Source organism: Galeopterus variegatus, unplaced genomic scaffold, assembly GCF_000696425.1.
Source record: "Galeopterus variegatus unplaced genomic scaffold, G_variegatus-3.0.2 Scaffold219, whole genome shotgun sequence".
Classification (NCBI taxonomy): Eukaryota; Metazoa; Chordata; class Mammalia; order Dermoptera; family Cynocephalidae; genus Galeopterus; species Galeopterus variegatus.
Genome location: NW_007726330.1, coordinates 665,251 through 675,079, shown reverse-complemented (window position 1 = coordinate 675,079; position 9,829 = coordinate 665,251). Strand labels below are relative to the sequence as shown.

At 59.9% G+C, this 9,829-nt stretch overlaps 2 protein-coding genes across 2 annotated transcripts in view; one reads left to right on the top strand and one right to left on the bottom strand.

The window, feature by feature from the left end:
• The first annotated feature begins 20 nt into the window (after positions 1 to 20).
• Positions 21 to 5,956, top strand: GALK1 (galactokinase 1). Its single transcript, XM_008566086.1, has 8 exons — positions 21 to 195; positions 1,080 to 1,269; positions 1,729 to 1,848; positions 2,025 to 2,160; positions 2,290 to 2,471; positions 5,286 to 5,436; positions 5,513 to 5,675; positions 5,763 to 5,956. The coding sequence occupies exons 1-8, from the start codon at positions 31 to 33 to the stop codon at positions 5,832 to 5,834; spliced, it is 1,179 nt and encodes a 392-aa protein (XP_008564308.1). The 5' UTR covers positions 21 to 30; the 3' UTR covers positions 5,835 to 5,956.
• A 103-nt stretch (positions 5,957 to 6,059) lies between these two features.
• The window catches only part of ITGB4 (integrin, beta 4), a 29,035-nt gene continuing 25,265 nt past the window's right edge, over positions 6,060 to 9,829 (bottom strand). The window contains exons 30-37 of the mRNA XM_008566106.1: positions 8,979 to 9,215; positions 8,647 to 8,805; positions 8,003 to 8,152; positions 7,296 to 7,484; positions 7,057 to 7,212; positions 6,811 to 6,975; positions 6,623 to 6,733; positions 6,060 to 6,515 (exon numbers count right to left, since the gene is read on the bottom strand). Of these exons, the coding sequence (XP_008564328.1) occupies positions 6,376 to 6,515; positions 6,623 to 6,733; positions 6,811 to 6,975; positions 7,057 to 7,212; positions 7,296 to 7,484; positions 8,003 to 8,152; positions 8,647 to 8,805; positions 8,979 to 9,215 (1,307 nt within the window). The 3' untranslated portion in view covers positions 6,060 to 6,375. The remainder of the gene's footprint in view (positions 6,516 to 6,622; positions 6,734 to 6,810; positions 6,976 to 7,056; positions 7,213 to 7,295; positions 7,485 to 8,002; positions 8,153 to 8,646; positions 8,806 to 8,978; positions 9,216 to 9,829) is intronic.

Below are 9,829 nucleotides of genomic sequence, written 5' to 3'. Positions count from 1 at the left end.
CGGCCTCTCCTCTGGCTGCCGGCGAGCGCCATGGCTGCTGCGCGGCACCCCCAGGTCGGGGAGCTGCTGGCCGAGGCCCGGCAGGCCTTCCGGGAGGAGTTCGGGGCCGAGCCCGAGCTGGCCGTGTCGGCGCCGGGCCGCGTCAACCTCATCGGGGAGCACACGGACTACAACCAGGGCCTGGTGCTGCCCATGGTGAGGGGCTGCGCGGGAGCCCCTGAGCCCGCTGCCGGCCGCTCCGGGCGTCGGGGGCGCGGGCGGGCGCTTTCTCCGCGCAGCTCGGGGGACGGGCAGGCGAGTGTGCGGGACGAGCCCACCGGAAGGACCTGGGGACCCGCCGTTTCCCACGTTGCAAGGGAGGAAGCCGGGAATCGGCGAGGAACAAGCTGGGAGAGGGGGTGCGGACCCCTCTTCGCGTCAGCCGGCCCTCGGGGGGCTGCTGGTCCTCTTCTCTCAGCCTGCAAGCGTGTTCCCTTGAAATGCGGGGTCCTGTTCAGCACGCAGAAGGGGACACTCCGGGCCTCTGGCCACCGTGGGGTCCCAACCACTGACCTGAGCCAACGTAGCCCTCAGCCTCCTGCCCTAGCCCGTTCAGTTTACAGAGGAGGAAACTGAGGCCCCGAGAGGGTTAGTGAACAGCTGAAAGTCACACAACTGGTCCTTGGTGGGGCTGCGACCAGACGAGGGTTCCCAGCTCTCAGCCTGGGGCCCTTTCCGCCCCACAGTGCAGCTTGGGAAGTTAGTGGGTACTGTGCATCCGAGGCCATCCCCAAACGGGAAGGCATCGGAGCTCCTCCGATCCTGCTTTGCCTTTGAACTAGCTCTCTCCCACCTTGCCCTACAGCTCAGGGCAGAGTCCAGGTCTGCACGCTGGCTGCAGCTGGTCCCGCCCCTGAAGCCCCAGTGGGCAGGGCTCGAGCCCCCAAGGCGGAGCTCAGCCCTCAGCTCTTCCCTGAGCCAGCTCCATTCTCTTCAGGTTGAGCCTGGAGAGCATGTCCGTGTCTGTCCCAGGCATCAGAACCTCGGCCTTATTCTTTCAGCTGGCTTATGCTTTACATACTCCTTGTCTCTCCTGCCAGGCATTAGAGCTTGTGACCGTGCTGGTGGGCAGCCCCCGAGCAGACGGGCTTGTCTCTCTTCTCACCACCTCTATGGATGCCGATGAGCCCCGGCGGCTGCAGTTTCCGCTGCCCACAGCCCAGCGGTCGCTGGAGCCTGGGACCCCGCAATGGGCCAACTATGTCAAGGGAGTGATTCAGCACTACCCAGGTATGGGGCCCAGGCCTGGGTCAAGTCCACACTGGTACTAAGAGTGCCATCTCATAGCCACAAAGCCCCTTAATTCATCTAATGCACTGTAGGGAAGGCTTGTAGAGTGGAGCATCCCATTGTACAGATGAGGAAACTGATGCCCCAAGAGGTTCTAGGATTTGCCTGGGATTTCCCATTATATAATTTGAGGAGCCAGGATTCAGACCCCAGCCTGTTGGTCTCCAGAGCCATAAACCAGGAGGACAACTAGGAAAACTGTCCCAACAACTCCAGAGGGTGGGAAGGTGGATGGCGGTGGGCTCCTTGGCCCAACAGGTTGGTAGCCTCTGACAATTGAGACATATGCCCTGGAAGCAGCTGCCAGACAGTTGCCTCCCTCTCTGCCAGGACACGGTCCCTTCCTGTGCCCATCTCCTAGGCAGCTCATCTTACTGTCACTCTCTCTTTCCCCTGAAGCTGCCCCCCTCCCTGGCTTCAGTGCAGTGGTGGTCAGCTCTGTGCCCTTGGGGGGTGGACTATCCAGCTCGGCATCCCTGGAAGTGGCCACGTACACCTTCCTTCAGCAGCTCTGCCCAGGTACGACGTAGGCCCCAGCCCCTGACCCAACCCTCCTTCCCTGAGGTCTCGTTGTGGTCAGAGCTTCTTCTGCTGTGGCTTAGGGAAGGGGGCAGGGGAATCTCCCTGGAGTGTGATTGGAGCTACTGCTGCCCCCCTGCTGGGCCCCAGCCTCCTCACCTCACCCTGTGCCACAGACTCGGGGGCAATAGCTGCCCGGGCCCAGGTGTGTCAGCGGGCTGAGCATAGCTTCGCAGGGGTTCCCTGTGGCATCATGGACCAGCTCATCGCCCTGCTGGGGCAGAACGGCCACGCACTGCTCATTGACTGCAGGTCAGGGGCTTCCCTTGTGCCCTCCCACCTTATGATCAGGAGCTCCTGGGCGGAGTGTGCCCACCGCCTGACATAGCAAGCAGACACTTGGCCTTGTCATCTCTCTCCGTCACTCCAACTCCACTCCAGGTCCCTGGAGACAAGCCTGGTGCCGCTGTCAGACCCCAAGCTGGCTGTGCTCATCACCAACTCCAATGTCCGCCACTCCCTGGGCTCCAGCGAGTACCCCCTGCGGCGGCGCCAGTGTGAAGAAGTGGCCCGGGCGCTGGGCAAAGAGAGCCTTCGGGAGGTGCAGCTGGAGGAGCTCGAGGGTGAGAGCTGGCTGGGCCTCTGTCCTGGAGGTGCTGGGCCCTGATGTGGCCTCCTTGCCTGGCCTTGACCCTGCCATGCACACCAGCTGTCAGGGCCTTCCCCCATGCTCTGCCCACTTCCTCCATCACTGCAGGCCTAGGGCTCCCACCTCAGCAGGGAGGCTCGAAAACTTACAGTTGTTTTACCTAAAAAGAGAATTATGTAAAACGTAGAAAAATACAAAGTAGAAAATAATAAGCCACACCACCCAGAGATAGGCGCCACTGACATTTCCACATATTTCCTTCCAGTGTTTTTCTGCATCTGTGTTTTCTTTTTTTCTTTTTTTAAAGATGACTGGTAAGGGGATCTTAACCCTTGACTTGGTGTTGTCAGCACCACGCTCTCCCAAGTGAGCGAACCAGCCATCCCTATATGGTATCCGAACCTGTGACCTTGGTGTTATCAGCACCGCACTCTCGAGTGAGCCACGGGCCAGCCCCTGCATCTGTGTTTTCAAAGTTGAGGATATGTAATATTGTCACTTGCCCTTTTTTTCTCTTTTTTTCAACCTGACATGACCTCAGAGACATGCCCTTGTTTTACTTAACGTTATCCCTGAACCCTGTCCTATGCAGAAAGGCCCATCATCAACGTGGCTATTTTTTTTTTTTTAAAAAAAAGATGACCGGTTGGGGGCCGAGCCTGTGGCGCACTTGGAGAGTGCGGCGCTGGGAGAGTGCGGCGCTGGGAGCGCAGTAGCGCTCCTGCTGTGGGTTCGGATCCTCTATAGGGATGACCAGTGCACTCACAGCGCTCACTGGCTGAGCGCAGTGCGGCTGGTCTCAAAAAGGACAAAATAATTAATTAATTAATTAATTAATTTAATTTAATTTAATAAAAAGCTCCTAACACGAAAATTTTACTAGATGAGAAAGACTACTTTTCCCAGTAAACAGTCACCATATAATATTGTTACAGTGTCCTAACAACTTAAGTATCTTGTCTTTCTTTCCCATTGGACTGCAAGCATCTTGAATGCAAATATTACCAAATTCATCTCTGTATTCCTAATGCTTAGCACAATAGCTGTTTGATCTTACAGTAGCAGAAAGCCAAAGAAATCCTGTTTTAGTCCGTTTTGTGTTGCTATAACAGAAATACCTGAAACTGGGTAATGTGTAAGGAAAAGAGGTTTATTTGGCTTACGATTCTGGGACAGCTGCATGTGACATGGGCCTCAGGCTGCTTCTACTCATGGTGGAAAGCGGCAGGCAGCTTGAGCACTTTTGACGTCCCTCCTTTCCACCCCGGCCTTTCTGTACGGCTCCTCCGGGCCCCCCTCTACTGAAGGAGCAGTGCTCCCCCTGCCTTCTCCAGAGTCTTGCCCCAGCAGCTCCCCCACTCTCTTGTACCTCCCCTCTTTCCTGTCCTCTGCCTGGCTGCATCCCTCTACCCCCCAAATATGCTCAGTTTTCTTCTCTCCTGAAACATCACCCCCATTATCTCATCTCCATTAACTTCTTAATCCTCTGAATCTGCCTGCCCCTCTACCATGCCACTTGCCATGACAACTCTCTTCAGGGTTCCCACATAAGCCTGTGTATGTGTATTATACCTGGCCCTTGGCTGGTTGCATCCCCACCACCAGGCGTTGTCCTCAGCGCACAGCACCAGCCACCACTGAGGACTGGAACTGGAGCCTGCAGCCCCTAGCTGTCCCAGCTGCAGCCCCACATTTCCTCCTGAGGCCCTGCAGCCTGCACCTGACCCACTCTGAACTCCTCCTCCTTCCTTCCCCCTGGGCTTGTCCTCCCGACTTCCCCTTATCTGTTACTTCCTCAGCCTGCCACTCCTGTTTGAAACCTCAGAGTCACCTGAGTCCTCACTGTCCTCCTTCCATTTAAGCCACCCTCCCACTCTTTTTTTTTTTTCCTTTTTGTCTTTTTTCGTGTCCGGCAACGGATCGCAACCCTCAGTGTCGCGCCTGTACCGGGCCGGGCCCAGCAACGGGATCGCAACTCTCAGTGTCGCACCCGCACCTTGCTCAGCCAGTGAGCGGGAACTGGTCTGTATGTGGGATCCGAACCCTCGGCGGGAGCGCCGTCGCGCTCCCAAGCGGCGCACTGTAGCAGTGCACCACCGGGCTGGTCCCACCCTCCCACTCTTATGTGTGACCCGTCTCCTCCTTTTCCACCTCCCCTCCATCAGGCCCCTCAGCTGCCACCTGGGCCCCTCATGCCCACTTCTCCCAGCCTGGGCCCTCTTGACCAGGGTGGTCCCTTTTGTCTGCTAGAGCTCTGCTCCATCCCTTCCCTGCTCCAAAACCTCTGTGGCACACAGAATTAAGTAGCAAAGTCCCCTGGCACACAGGGCTCTTCCCTCCTCGGCTTTAGCCAGGTGGGACAGCCGTGCCTCCTGATCCTTGGCTGTTCCCTGACCCCTGCTCCAACAACAATGAAAAAAAAAAGGAAAAGCAAGATTTCTTCTTGCTCCTGCTCTGTCTTGGCCTCTTGAGGGCAGCACTGAGTCTGGGGCTTAAGCTGCTCTTTATTGAGCCACCACTGTGTGCCAGCCCCCTGCTGGGAGTCCTACCTGTTATCTCAGGCACCCATTATACAGATGAGGAAGGGAGGCTCAGAGATAAGGGAGCTCATCAAGCCTGAGATAACCAGGCTTGCCCCACCCCATGCCTCCCACCTGTTACTGAATAGGTGCTCAGTAAATAGCTATTGAGTAACTGTGGGCCCCGGCCTGTGGCGGCCCCTTTCCCCACATGCTCTGGGGCCCACAGGCAGTGGGAGGTGGGTCTGCTGACCCCTTTGCTTCTGCAGCTGGCCGAGAGCTGGTAAGCAAGGAGGGCTTCCGGCGGGCACGGCACGTTGTGGGTGAGATCCGGCGTACAGCCCAGGCAGCAGCTGCCCTGAGCCGTGGGGACTACAGAGCCTTCGGCCGCCTCATGGTGGAGAGTCACCATTCACTCAGGTGAGGCCCTCTGCGCGCCTGCACCTCCCAGGCCTGGGCTGGTCCCGTGCCACCCCCTCCTTTATCCTCTCTGCAGGGACGACTATGAGGTGAGCTGCACCGAGCTGGACCAACTGGTAGAAGCCGCGCTCTCTGTGCCCGGGGTTTATGGCAGTCGCATGACTGGTGGTGGCTTTGGTGGCTGCACAGTGACACTGCTGGAGACCACCGCAGCTTCCCGTGCCATGCAGCACATACAGGTGGGTGGTCACCAGAGCCTGGGAGAGCAAGAGAAGTGGATTCCTAGTGTCCTACCCGTCGCTCAGACCCCACCTGCCTCTCCCCAGGAGAAGTACAGCGGTACCGCCACCTTCTACCTCTCCCAAGCGGCTGACGGAGCCAAGGTGCTGCACTTGTGAGGTGCCCCCAGGAAGGCACACAGCGGGGACAGTGCCTGCAGGTGGCAGGTCATGCGGCTCTGTTTCTGGCACCCACCTTCTACATCTGGGTGCTCAATAAACTTGTGCCTCCGACCATGGTACCCACCTGCCTCTAGAGGTGGGTGTGTGCTTGGGTGTCACAATTGCTCCCATACTCCAGGCTGGCACCTCTCAGGCACTGGAAGAATGGACAGGACAGAGCCAAGCAGTAGCAAAATCTTTTATTAAGTGCAAAACAAAGACTTGGTCTTTTGTCGTGCTGGTCCCAGCTCTTTGGTTATAAATGGGTTTGGGTCTGAGGGGTAGGGGGGAAGGCAGAAGGGCCTTCCGGGACCTCTGTCCCTTCATGCCTCCCAGAGGACATCTACCCCCAGCCCTGTGGCCAGAGGCACTGGCCCTGTGATCAGCATTGTGGGTGAGCTGGGCCCCCAAGGGTCCAAGGATAGAGTAGCTGAGGAGATGCTGGAGAGGGGAGGCCAGGAGGGGGCCCAGGTTCCAGGACACTGTGGGGGTGGGAGGGTCAGGTTTGGAAGAACTGTTGGTCCATCTGAGTGCTGAGCGTCCCACTAGTGGTCAGCGTCCGGCTCACAAACTCCTGGGTCACATGCCGGGTGAGGGAGCCACCTGCCTCCAGGTGCTGAGACCCCAGGGTCAGTCCATCTGCAAGTAAGAGGCGTTGAAGGACCCTGTCTGGTTCCCTGCCCTGCTCCCTCTGTTACCTCTGTACTCCCAGGACAGCCAGGATCAGCTGCCCCTTGGTGACTCACCCAGCAGGAAGGGCTCGGTGGTACTGGCATGGGTGGTGGTGACACTGCTATACTCGCCTTGCAGTGGATGCTGGAAGAGCCCGGGGTGGCCTCCCAGCTGCGGGAAGGGGCCTGGAGTGGACAGATGGGCCGGTCAGAGGATAGTGCCAGGAGATGGCATGGCCAGAGAAGGGGTGGGGGCGCCCTACCTCCATCCTGGGACTCGATGGTGATGATGCCCTCACGTTCTGGCCCGAAGCCCTCGGTGGTCCTGGCCTGCACCTTGAACTTGTAGGGCACGTTCTCGCTGAGGCCAGGCACTGTCAGCCGGCTCTCAGGGTTGTCTCCATCCACCCGGAACGTGGTGGCTGGCCCTGAGCAGGAAAGATGCTTTCAGCCTCTGTGGCCCCCTCTCTGCCCCTTCCCCAGCCCCCCACCCCTGGGGCAGGCAGTACCTCCTCCTTGGGCCATCTCGCAGGTCACTAGGTAGCCGAGGATCTCCCCATTGGGCCTCCGCGGCCGCTCCCAGCTCAGCTGCAGTGAGTCTGGGCTCAGGGCAGTGAATACCAGCGGGCCTGGGGCGCTGGGAGTGCTCAAGGTGAAGGCGGAGCCTGGGGCAGCGGAGGGAGAGAGCGGTGTGTGGGCAGGTGGTGGATATGATGGGGCCCCAGTGGGGCGGGGGTGGGCAGCTCACCTGGCAGAGGGCAGAGCGGGCTGTGCGGGTGCACCTGTGATTCAATGGTGATGACACCCTCACGCTCTCGGCCCCAACCCTCCTGGCTCTGGGCCCGCACGCGGAACACGTAGGAGTGGTTGGGCAGGAGGTCTTCCACCACCACTGAAGTCTGGCTGGGGTTGGGGATGTTGAGCCTGCGCAGCTCACCTGGGGGGTGGGGGGGGACAGACAGTAAAGCAGTGTTACTCCCACGCCTAGCCTCATCCCCTCTTCCCTAGGCTGCCATCAAGACCTGGTTGTCACCCAAACAGGCCTAGCTGTGGTTTGGGTCCAGCCTGGGTAAGTATGGCAGGGTTGGTTAGTGAAGTTGTTACACTATACAAGAGACAGGTGGTGCCTGCAGTCCCACCCATGTTCTGGCCAAATCCTGTGCCCTGGCCAGGGGTCTCTGGTCATGCTGCTTCAAGTGTCTGTGCTCACAGAAGTGCCATTTCCCAGTGCCCACAAGGGCCAGCAGAGGGTATGACCAGGAGGGAGGCCCAGGGAGATGGAAGAGGCCTCAGAAGAGAGGAGTTAGTGAAGGAGATTGGTGGGTATGGGGGTATTAGACCCTTTCAGAAAGGCTGGGTGGGGGCCTTAGTGCTCAAGGAACTTGGATGGATTCCTGACAGCCAGGGTGGCCCTGTGTCAACATGGGGCTGGGCCCTGCAGGGCAGTAGCCTCACCGCCATTCAGCAGCTGGTAGTCCACACTGTAGCCCTGCAGCACCTGTTCACACTGTGGCTCCTGCCAGCTCACTTTCAGAGATGTGGGTCCCAGGGCAGAGAACACCAGGCGCGTGGGTGTGTCAGGCACACCTGCAGCCAAGCGGGAGTCTGGAGACAGGAGGCTACAGTCAGCTGGAGAGGCAGGGGCTGGGGTCTCAGGGTGGGAGCCACGGTTCTACTCCCTAACCTCCCTCATTCGCTGGCCTGTCTACACTGCCTGCTGGCCAGGCAGCTCACTCACCCTGCAACACCCTGCCCAGGCTGCCCAGCACCTCCCGCACATCCTCAGAGTGGGTGCGGGCTCTGCCTGTGCTGAGAAAGGGTGAGCACTGTTGAGTCTGCCAGCCCCCCGACCCCACCCCATCACCTCAGCTGGCCTGATCCCTCCTGCCCCAGCCCAGCACCCTGGAAGGGCAGAGGCTGTGTTAGGCATCAGCACTGATGGGGTGGAGGGGGCAGGTGGTTAGGTCCTGTGGGCAGGCAGGGGTCCTGCGGATGGGATGGAGGGTAAAGCGGTGGGCACAGGCAGTGGCTGTGATGGGTGGCTGGATGACAAATGGAGCAGGACAGCCGTGGAGACAGGATGACCACCTCTGTACTACCTGGGCCCCAGGAGGGCGCTGCTGGCTGCCCAGCCAGGATTATAGAGTCTCGCGAGCCCCTGGAGGGGGGGAACCCCTTCATCTGAGCCCGACTCCGAGGCCCCAGGGCCCAGGACAGTGGAAGCCTGCTCCTCCCGTCTTCCCAGATGGGAGGGAGGCCTAGGGCAGGACAAAACAAGAGTGAGCAGGGTCGGGGGCTCCCGCATGTGTGCGTACATGTGTGTGTCTTGGGGGATGGACAATGGGGGACAGCATGCCTGCAGGCCGAGCATTCAGGATCTGGAAAAGAGGTGGCATTAGTGGGAGAGACAAGATTGGCAGAGGTCACTCACCGTGGGAGGAGAGGGAGGTGAGGGTGGAGTAGTCCCTGGGCAGCGTGGCCGAGTGCGAGTGTTCCGTGCGGGTCAGCGAGTGGTAGTCCCGTGTGAGGGTGGAGGATGTGCTCAGCACGCGGTGGGGCAGGTGTGGGCTCAGGTGGGTGCCGTAGACAGTATTGGCTGTGGTCATCCTGTGCAGGGAGTTGGCACTACCCGGGAAGGCAAAGTCCATCCGGCCATTCACCAGGTGCTCTGCAGGGGGAGATGAGGGTCACTGGGTCAGGCCTGTTCCAGACCTAAGCCCCATGGGGCAGGCTGTGGCCCTGGGAATTCCCCAGATTACCTACCCTCTGGGGGCCTTGGAATAAATACAGCCAGTCTCCCTCTAATCAGCAGGGACAGAGGCCACACATGCTTCCACAGCTATGGATGGCCTGAGCACACTGACCCCAGCCGGGGGACTTCATGCCCCTGCAATCGCCCCGCCCTGGGGAGAGCCCAAAGCCCTCCCTCATGTCCCTTGAGGCCCCTGAGGAGTCTGCTTGGGTACCAGGGCCTGCTCGCTGGACAGGACAGACTCATGAAGCTGTATGCCCCCAGCAAGGCAGGCACCCTAGCGGGGATCGCTGTCCCTGGGGGCAGTCCTGCCTCGGGGGTCCCTTGGTTCCGGGGGCCTGCCTCTGCGCAGATGCATGCCGCCCGCCTGGCAGGGCACCTAAATGGGCAGCCTGGCCGAGGCTGGGGCCCTGAGGCTGCGCAAACAGCTGCCCCAGGGTCCCAGCCGCGGGCGGGAGCGAGCCTCGCGGGTGCAGGATCGGGCGTGCCGGGCAGGCCCGTCACCTCCGGGGGGCCGCGGTGTCGCGACG

Coding starts and splice junctions, on each gene's coding strand:
- GALK1 (XM_008566086.1), top strand. CDS start 31: ATGGCTGCTGCGCGGCACCCCCAGGTCGGGGAGCTGCTGGCCGAGGCC. Junction 2,472..5,285: donor GCAGCTGGAGGAGCTCGAGG/GTGAGAGCTGGC, acceptor TTGCTTCTGCAG/CTGGCCGAGAGCTGGTAAGC. Junction 5,437..5,512: donor GAGAGTCACCATTCACTCAG/GTGAGGCCCTCT, acceptor TCCTCTCTGCAG/GGACGACTATGAGGTGAGCT.